Source organism: Salmo trutta, chromosome 22 (genome assembly GCF_901001165.1).
Source record: "Salmo trutta chromosome 22, fSalTru1.1, whole genome shotgun sequence".
Taxonomy (NCBI): Eukaryota; Metazoa; Chordata; class Actinopteri; order Salmoniformes; family Salmonidae; genus Salmo; species Salmo trutta.
Genome location: NC_042978.1, coordinates 22,730,960 through 22,741,086, shown reverse-complemented (window position 1 = coordinate 22,741,086; position 10,127 = coordinate 22,730,960). Strand labels below are relative to the sequence as shown.

Genomic DNA, 10,127 nt, shown 5'->3' with positions numbered 1-10,127 from the left:
ACCAGGATCGAAACATGATGGCCTACAGACCCATTTGCTCTTGATTTTTGCGTTTGTTTACCAGTAGTATTGTGCCACTTAAAATGGTTATTGGAGTCGACTAAATTAATCAATAAAATATTCTTATTGAATTGATCCACTCGAATTGACATTTAATCTCACCCCTTTATATTTATAATAGATCATTATCGTTAGATTTTTGACTAATTTAAATGGTTTGTACAAAGTTAAAATGAAGTTCTGCGGTTGAAAATTTACCCAGTGTAGCATCGGCGAAGTTTCATCCAATGTATCAACCATACCCACATCGTTTACAATTTGATTGTAGGCATAGGTCATCGAGGGCAGAGATCCAAGGCACCATCAGGATCCCAAGTTCATCTTGGAGTGACATGAACGATTGCAACATCATCCTCTGGTGTCCATGGCAACCTTCAAGTTAGTATCACCTGCAATCTGGTCGTCCAAAAGTACAAATTTAATATCTTGGTATGCTGTGATTTTTTTTTTAACAATTCAATGTACACTTTGGCTGCAAGTTGAATAATGGTTCATATACAGGCTAAGTTGGAATGTATTTGTCATAATTCAATATACAACTATTTCAACATTTGCTAGTAATATAATTGTTAATTTGTGTAAATAACGACTTACTGATTCTCACGTTGGCAGTCAATGCCTTTTTAAATGATTAAATCTAAAAAGAGGAAATAGATTGGGCTAAACCATAAAAACACATGGATTATTAATAGCAAATAATACAATTAGCTTGATTGCAGGAAAATATAGACGTAGTCTATGAACTAATTTAAGAATTTTGCCTATTGTCTTTTTCTTGGGGTGCTGCATACAGGCTTTGACTACTGTTTGCACTTGACTTGAGGTATTGCCTACTGACAAAAGCCAACGTGACAAGCAGCAATTATTTCAAGATGGTTATTCTCAAAAATAATTCCAAGCAAAAGACCAATCCGTCAAGTACGAGGTTGTTGGATTTTAGATTTTCTCACGACCTCAAATGCTGTTACTGTAATTGCAAAACATGCGGTCTTTAAATTTCTGTCTCACTCGCAGCAAATTATTTGTTTAGGTTATAGCCTATCAACTCATAAGGTTACTCGTTTTTTACCATTTGATTTATGCATGTTGAAGGTATTTGGTAGCTATGTGCTTGAATTAAAATATTGTACCAAAAAAATGAGAATGGAAGGATAGTTGTTGGCTCACTGTTTGCTGACAACGTAAATAATATGTAGGCTACTTTTCGACATGATCTTCGATATGTCAGTTGTATTCCTAAACTTAACCGCACTGAAACGTTTTTATTATTGTCATTGCACAATAGCCTACATAAGATAAGTAGCCTATGTATCAAAGGGTCCGGCTTGGCTCAATCGAATCGCATAATTAATGTCCATGAGTAGCATTAAAATCGTGTAGTAATGGTGCCATCATTGTACAATAAAAACACGTGAATTACTATTATGATAAAAAGTTATGTATTTTAATTTATCTTAGACGTTTTTTCCCCAACTCCATGCACAACATTCTACCAGCTATTGCGCTGCATAAGCTAGTCTATTTGAATCAATATGTAAATGTACTTACCTTGTGCTTTGACGGAATTAAAGGGCAGTGACGTCAGTGAGCCTTTAAACGTTGTCTTAATAAAAAAAGCGTAAATGAAAGGATCAATAAAGGAGTTTTATATAGGAAAGACACGTAACGATACATCAAGCAATATAATCAAGTAAAGCAATACAGATCAACTTCAGAAATCAAATGATTCCCTGAATGTCTCGATAATTGCATTTAATTTGAGCTTTGGAATCTGTTTCCATAATATTTACCATTTTTATAAATATTACTTGATTTGATGCGTAGTTTTCTATTTGCTTTTGAATTCAAGTTGAAAAAATTATGTATTTTAGCTCTTCAGGATCCCCTTCAGATTCTAAACACTTGTTATTTGAGAAAGAACTCAGATGGACACAGTTGAAAAAGTGACAGGCCAATCAGATTGCACCTTCCCCCTTTGGCCAATGACAGGCGCCACATTGTTGTCAAATTTGTCTAATGAAAACGTAGGAGTAACAATAGAGAGAGGAGGATCTGTATCTAGTGGCAATCTCTTGAGTAAGTTAGTGTCTCACGTTGGTGCGAGTATAACAACCTCGGCTCCTTTTTGGTGATATTAAGTTAAAACAGGGCACTAATTTCTGCAAGTTTCTTGGATTTCTCCTCGTACATAACACGTTTAAAGTTCGTTTTTCAGTACAGATTGTTGCAGAGTTAATCAACTCTTGACAGGTTGCATGGCGTTTTTATACCTTACTCGCGCAAGTTGACAACCGGTCCTTTATCTTGGTGGGGCTACGTATCGTTATCTTCAATGGACAGAACACCAGTAGATGAACCTACTTTAGAAGTTGTGCAGAGATGTTGACAACTGTTCGACTGGTGTGAACGGTTGAACAATTTACTCCTCAGCATCAATACACGCTGCATCATCACGTTACTTTTTCCAATTGATAGTAGATCAGCAATAGGACATGGATCTGAGACCAGAGCTCTCCACCGCGCCGTCAGGATCCCAGGTCCACCCTGGAGCCGGAGGGTCTGTCAACATCCCCGTCTCCATGGCCAGTAGCCTCCTGAGGGGTCCAATGCTATATCGCGCAACGGAGAAGTATCCTCGCACCCCGAAGTGTGCCCGCTGCAGGAATCATGGCGTGGTATCTGCGCTGAAGGGCCATAAACGCTATTGCCGCTGGAAGGACTGCATGTGCGCCAAATGCACCCTAATCGCTGAGAGGCAGCGCGTAATGGCCGCACAAGTGGCTCTCCGTCGCCAACAAGCCCAGGAGGAGAACGAAGCCCGGGAGCTGCAGCTCCTGTACGGGACAGCAGAAGGGCTAGCTCTGGCGGCCGCCAACGGCATCATACCACCTCGTCAGAATTATGAGGTCTTCGGTTCTGTCAACAACGAAAGTAACTCCGGTAAGTGGATTTATATATTATCCAGAGTAGCCTGCTCATAAACACTGATAGGCCGACATAATGATATTGGCACAATGTAGGTCAGATTGTTTTGTGCGTAAGCGTGTTTCCCGCATTGTTTTCCGTAACTTTGAAGAGTAACGTAAAGGACCCTGATGGAGAAATGTTTGACGTGACGCATATTTCAAGATGACAAGTTGACATTTTAATTTACCGAACTGTAAAGTGACAGTGACCATCTTGGTAAAATAATCAAACGGAGCGTATTGGGCTTCTTTGTTATTTGACTGACATCTCATCGTTTTTTTATGTATCTATTTCACAGATTCAAGCATGCAGAAGTTTGAATTGTTTCCGAAGTCCCAAATGTCAGTATCAGTGACCCAGCAGCAGACGGTGGGCAAATCGGTTTCCACTGACAGCGAACCAGGGATCTCATCACCAGACGGGCGTCATGGCTCGGGCTCCGAGAATGGAGACGGAGAGTCGTTCATTAGCTCTCCTGTCTCCAAGGCACTGAAAGACGGAGAGGACACCCCGGGTTCGATTAGCCCCTTAGGATCTGATTCGGGTTCGGAGACCGACAAAGATGATCAAGAACCATCCCCCTCCTCGGCCGCCTCCAGGCAAATGAACCCCATCGACATCTTGACCAGAGTGTTCCCCAGCCACAAGCGCAGTGTTCTGGAACTGGTTCTACAGGGCTGCGGGAAAGACGTGGTGCAGGCCATCGAGCAAATTCTCAACAACAGTGGACAAGCCAAGGCCCCGGAGCAGGTATGGACAGCAGAACGCATGCTCCAGAGCGCACAGCCGCCCCTTTCCTCCACTCCAAGGCCCATGTTACCCGGCGCAATGACGCTGAGCAACCGCTCCGCCTTCTCCCCTCTGCAGCCAAATGCGCCACATTTTGGCGCGGATCCCAGCACCTACCCCCTGAGCACCCATCTGGGACTAAACCCCTTGCGGCTGGCCTACTCGGCCCACAGCAGAGGGCTCACCTTCATGACACCCTACTCCACCACGGGGTTGATGCCAACTCTGGGCTTCAGGCCACCAATGGACTACTCATTCAGTGACCTCATACGGGACAGGACACTCTTGCACAAAGACCAAGGGTACACCAATGGCCTGTACGGGCCCCTCGTCAACAATAACCCAGACAAACCGTTAGACTGAGAATGTGCAATGTTTCATTAACTCAGTCGTATGGGGACTAAGATTCAAGTGGACACATTCAGAGAGGAACAATGTATTTGTAGCCACAAGTGTTGAATGTTATGGAGAGATCAGTAATGTTTGATGCTCCACTGCTGTACATAATGCTTTGTTTTTAGTCCGTTTACTTGCCCAAAATGGCATGAGAACCCAAGCTCACTTAGAACTTTTTCTCAGAGATAGCCTATTATTCCATGGGCATATACACAATTGTTGCTTTAAGTCTCCCGCCAATCATAGTGTGTAACCTGAAAATATCTCGACAATTAAAGTATTTTGTCTGGAACATTACTAAAGGGGTTGCAATTCCAGAAAAACGGACAGGCAAATTATTCATCACACCATAATGTATGCAGTAGCATAATACTGAAGTGCATATATGGAGCACATCCAAATTATAACTTCGATATGGTTCATGTAAATTGTAGGGTTTTGTGAGAGAAAAAAAGTGGTGCAACCCAATTTCACTTTTTGAAATATTTGGGTTGTTGTGTTTGGTGAACCTGGTGCAATTCTTACTTAAAAAAAAAAAAAAAAATGTAAAAAAATAAATCTGGAGGAAACCTTAGTTACTAAGGAATTATGAATTATTGCTCACTTTTTTAATTTACATTTTCTTTTTTTAGGACAGCCAAGCTTTAAAAAAAACGTTCAGGTGGGATCAAGTTATTTCCATAACGTTTAGGTTACTGACGTTGAACATTACAATCGAAAGCTTAATTGTAAAAACGAATTATGTATTGGCATTCCTTTTCTGACTTTTTGTCCAACAGTACATTGTATATTGCATTTGATTATATGAGATTGATTATATTATAATTGACTTTAGCTGTGTACTTTATCCAGCATTTATCAACTACACTACAACACTTCTCTATTTTGTGAAATTGCATTTGTTTGCAAGTCTATTGCTCCTCTGTCACAAGCTGTAGTGTCACGTGAAATTACTGGAAATAAATGTTATTTTATACAAAATGATTGCCAATTATATCTAGACACCACACAAACAATTGACTGATATTATTATTATTCCTATAAGGCTGTTATTTGTAGTAATTATCATATAGTGCTTATACAAGTAATATGTAACCTTTCCTAACTTTTATGTTTCAGAAATGTGTCATGTCTCATCATGCACCCCAAAAATCTGATGGGGCACAAAGTATGTGAGGGTGGTCCGGAGGGGGTCATTTTTCTAACACCTGAAATAGCTTTTTTCTGCAATCTACAGCCATAATCATTATGCGTCATTCTATGTAAAAAGTGTTTTTCTGCATATCTACAAATACGTCTTGAGCTGTCTGTATACTCCTGACTGTTGGTTCTTTTTCATTTTTTTAAGAAACGAAATATGCATCTCTGCTAAAATCGGGGTAAAGAAATGAGTCTTATTTAGTACTTTTAGTTAGTGCTTGTTTTTCTTAAGTCTACCAATCTTGCCAGCAGGCATGCCAGCTAAGATCGTTTGACAAGCCAGCTACTCTAACTTGATTGATAGCCTGAAATGGCTTCTTGATAGCTAGTTATGAAGTTGGGAGATTGGGAACCTAGCTGGGCTAGCTAAAGCCAACTTCATGAAATTGTTAGGTGGCTAGTAATCTTATAGGCGGCTAGTAATCTTATAGGCAAACAAGATGTATTTATATATATATATATACATATATATATCACACACAGTACCAGTCAAAAGTTTGGACACATCTACTTATTCAAGAGTTTTTCTTTATTTGAACTATTTCCTACATTGTAGAATAATAGTAAAGACATCAGAACTATAAAATAACACATGGAATCATGTAGTAACCAAAAAAGTGTGAAATAAATCAAAATATATTTTACATTCAAAGTAGCCACCCTTTGCCTTGATAACAGCTTTGCACATGCTTGGCATTCTCTTAACCAGCTTCACCTGGAAGGCTTTTCCAACAGTCTTGAAGGAGTTCCAGATATGCTGAGCATTTGTTGGCTGCTTTTCCTTCACTCTGAGGTCCAACTCATCCCAAACCATCTTAATTGTGGAGGCCAGGTCATCTGATGCAGCACTCCATCACTCTCTTTGGTCAAATAGCCCTTACACAGCCTGGAAGTGTTTTGGGTCATTACCCTGTTGAAAAACAAATGCGCAAACCAGATGGCATGGTGTATATCTGCAGAATTCTGTGGTAGCCATGCTCGTTAAGTGTGCCTTGAATTCTAAATAAATCACAGACAGTGTCACCAGCAAAGCAACCCCACACCATCACACCACCACCTCCATGCTCCACGGTGGGAACCACAAGTGAGATCATCCATTCACCTACTCTGCGTCTCACAAAGACATGGCGATCGGTACCAAAAATCTCAAATTTGCACCCATCAGACCAAAGGACAGATTCCCACTGGTCTAATGTCCATTGCTGGTGTTTCTAGGCCCAAGTAAGTCTTCTTATTATTGGGGTCCTTTAGTAGTGAAGCTGGTTGAGAGAATGCCAAGAGTGTGCAAAGCTGTCATCAAGGCAAATGGTGGCTACTTTAAAGAATCTCTCATGTAAAATATATTTTGATTTGTTTAACACTTTTTTTGTTACTACATGATTCCATATGTGTTATTTCGTAGTTTTGTTGTCTTCACTATTATTCTACATTGTAGAAAAAAAAGTAAAAATAAAGGAAAGCTGTGGAATGAGTAGGTGTCAACTTTGGACTGGTACTGTGTATATATTTTTACAAGAAAAATCTAAAGGGGCACGTGCCCGTGTGGGCATGACGCCTCTGTTTCATGACAATATTTGTATTCCTTTGTATGCATTTTTTTTACTTCTAGTAATTGTATAGACTTTCCAGCTATAGGCCTAGTCGCATACCTTTTGAGAGGGAAAACAGAAACACACTGGGGAAGTAGCAAAGAGCACATTCATTTCAGAATTCAAATTTCACTATTGAAATATGCCGTGGAAACATCATCTCTCTTGCTCGGCAGAATTGAAGTGTTTACTCTCACCTTCCAAATAACAATGTAAACAAAGTCATTGACAGGGTGCCTTCATAATGACAAACGGAAAACGAAACCCAACACTTACTGAGGCCCCTTATTACACATTTCATAAAGTGTATTTGTTGTAATAACTTCAGATCCTTACATAAAATGACCTGCCACAAGGAATGATAATACATCTGGTTTTAGAATATCGGATTGAGCAATCCTTATAGTATCTGGACAATCAAACCCTGCGGTATGATCGTGCCTTTGATACTATGATTGCCCTTTGGACCAAGTAATTGTCAGTCAGCCGCATACATCACAAGTTCTTAGTGATATTCGATAGGAATGGGATAGAGACCATTTGATAGCTTTAATTTAACTGGAAATACATGTTCTCTGTTATTCGATTCATATCTTTAAATTATTATTGTAAAAAAAAAAAGTATACTTTGTTTTTCCACATCACACAAACAACACAAAAACTAAACGGCCACTATACAACACCTTCCCCGGTGATCAAAAACAAAATAAAATGTTATTTGTTACATGCGCCGAATACAACCGGTCTACACCGGTTACAGTGAAATGCTTACTTACAAGCCCTTAACCAACAATGCAATTATAAGAATTTTGTCAAACAATTCCTGTTTTTTGTTTACCTTTTATAATATACAAAATCCAACGGTACGTAGCTAGATAGTTCAGTCCTCCAGTTTGAGGGTGAATATGAGGCTTTCCAACTGATGGCTCTACATTGTTTTTGGAGGAGCAATTAGACCTAGATTACAAAACTTTGATATTGAGAACCAATATTTACATTTCCCAACAGACAAAATCGTGGAGATGGATGGGTATACATTCCTATACACAATGAAATGATAGCACATACATTATCCCAAAATGGTATCAGTTTATCACAGGACCACAGCATATGTAATAGGGTTCCAACAGAGATCTGATATTTCTGTGTGCATTGCATGCATTCTGGCAGGAGTGCAACCTGGTCAGAGCATTTTGGATTATTCTGTACATAAACCCGAGACTCCATTTAGTATGATACTTGTTACATTTCGTATGGTATTTATTTATTTGTGGATGTCCATCACCCATTTCGTATGATATGTTACGAAATACAATTCGTATTATATGTTACAAATTTGCAAAACATACAATATGTTACGAATTAGCAAAATGTATATGTTGCAAATTCTAGCTAATGTTAGCTAGCCTAGGGCTTAGGGTTAAGTTTAGGAGTTGGGTTAAGGTTAGGGGAAGGGTTAGTGAAAAGGGTTAAGGGTTAGCTAACATGCTAAGTAGTTATAAAGTAGCTAAAAAGTAGTAAATAGTTGAAATGTTGCGAATTAGCTACATTTCTAATGTTGTCCATTATGGGATTTGAACTCGCAACATTTGGGTTGCTTTCTGTTTGGGTTATACACCCACACATCCACACATCCACCCTGACCAATCACTCTTCAACCGTTTAAGCATAAAGTAACCATCTGTCTTATGTAACCATACCAAACATAACACAGCATACTAAATGGAGTGTCTCGGATTTAGTATATAGTAATATGAAATGCTCTGAGACCAGGTTGAGGAGTGTAGTAACTCCTATGAATCATCTTAAATTGCAGTAGTTTGTCTTAGGTTTTAGGAGCAAGTATGAACATTTTCACATATCTGTGATCAATGGTTCTCCTCAATTTCTTCCTTTAGATCTGTTTCCCATTTTTTTCCCGTATACAGTGGCTTGCGAAAGTATTCCCCTTGGCATTTTTCCTATTTTGTTGCCTTACAACCTGGAATTAAAATATATTTTTTTGTTGTTGTATCATTTCATTTACACAACATGCCTACCACTTCGAAGATGCAAAATATTTGTTATTGTGAAACAAACAAGAAATAAGACAAAAAAACTGAACTTGAGCGTGCATAACTATTCACCCCCCCAAATTCAATACTTTGTAGAGCCACCTTTTGCAGCAATTACAGCTACAAATATTTTGGAGTATGTCTCTATAAGCTCGGCACATCTAGCCACTGGGATTTTCCCCCATTCTTCAAGGCAAAACTGCTCCAGCTCCTTCAAGTTGGATGGGTTCCGCTGGTGTACAGCAATCTTTAAGTCATACCACAGATTTTCAATTGGATTGAGGTCTGGGCTTTGACTAGGCCATTCCAAGACATTTAAATGTTTCCCATTAAACCACTCAAGTGTTGCTTTAGCAGTATGCTTAGGGTCATTGTCCTGCTGGAAGGTGAACCTCCGTCCCAGTCTCAAATCTCTGGAAGACTGAAATAGCTTTCCCTCAAGAACTTCCCTGTATTTAGCGCCATCCATCATTCCTTCAATTCTGACCAGTTTCCCAGTCCCTGCCGATGAAAAACATCCCCACAGCATGATGCTGCCGCCACCATGCTTCACTGTGGGAATGGTGTTCTCGGGATGATGAGAGGTGTTGGGTTTGCGCCGGACATAGCATTTTCCTTGATGGCCAAAAAGCAACATTTTTGTCTCATCTGACCAGAGTACCTTCTTCCATATGTTTGAGGAGTCTCCCACATGCCTCTTGGCAAACACCAAACGTGTTTGCTTATTTTTTTCTTTAAGCAACAACTTTCTTCTGGCCACTCTTCCGTAAAGCCCAGCTCTGTGGAGTGTATGGCTTAAAGTGGTCCTATGAACAGATACTCCAATCTCTGCTGTGGAGCTTTGCAGATCCTTGGTCTCTTTGTTGCCTCTCTGATTAATGCCCTCCTTGTCTGGTCCGTGAGTTTTGGTGGGCGGCCCTCTCTCGGAAGGTTTGTTCTGGTGCCATATTCTTTCAATTTTTTCATAATGGATTTAATGGTGCTCTGTGGGATGTTCAAAGTTTCAGATATTTTTTATAACCCAACCCTGATCTATACTTCTTCACAACTTTGTCCCTGACCTGTTTGGAGG

The 10,127-nt window shown here is 39.7% G+C and overlaps 1 protein-coding gene across 1 annotated transcript; it reads left to right on the top strand.

Annotated features, from left to right (window-relative positions):
* The first annotated feature begins 307 nt into the window (after positions 1–307).
* Positions 308–5,193, top strand: dmrta2 (DMRT-like family A2). The gene is made up of 3 exons (XM_029707251.1): positions 308–438; positions 2,536–3,000; positions 3,326–5,193. Exons 2-3 carry the CDS (start codon positions 2,553–2,555, stop codon positions 4,177–4,179), a joined length of 1,302 nt encoding a protein of 433 aa, XP_029563111.1. The 5' UTR covers positions 308–438; positions 2,536–2,552; the 3' UTR covers positions 4,180–5,193.
* Positions 5,194–10,127: the final 4,934 nt, after the last annotated feature.

Bases quoted from the DNA above. Each gene is read 5' to 3' on its own strand.
- dmrta2 (XM_029707251.1), top strand. From the start codon at position 2,553: ATGGATCTGAGACCAGAGCTCTCCACCGCGCCGTCAGGATCCCAGGTC. The intron at 3,001-3,325 runs GTAAGTGGATTT...TCTATTTCACAG, and splicing joins CAACAACGAAAGTAACTCCG to ATTCAAGCATGCAGAAGTTT.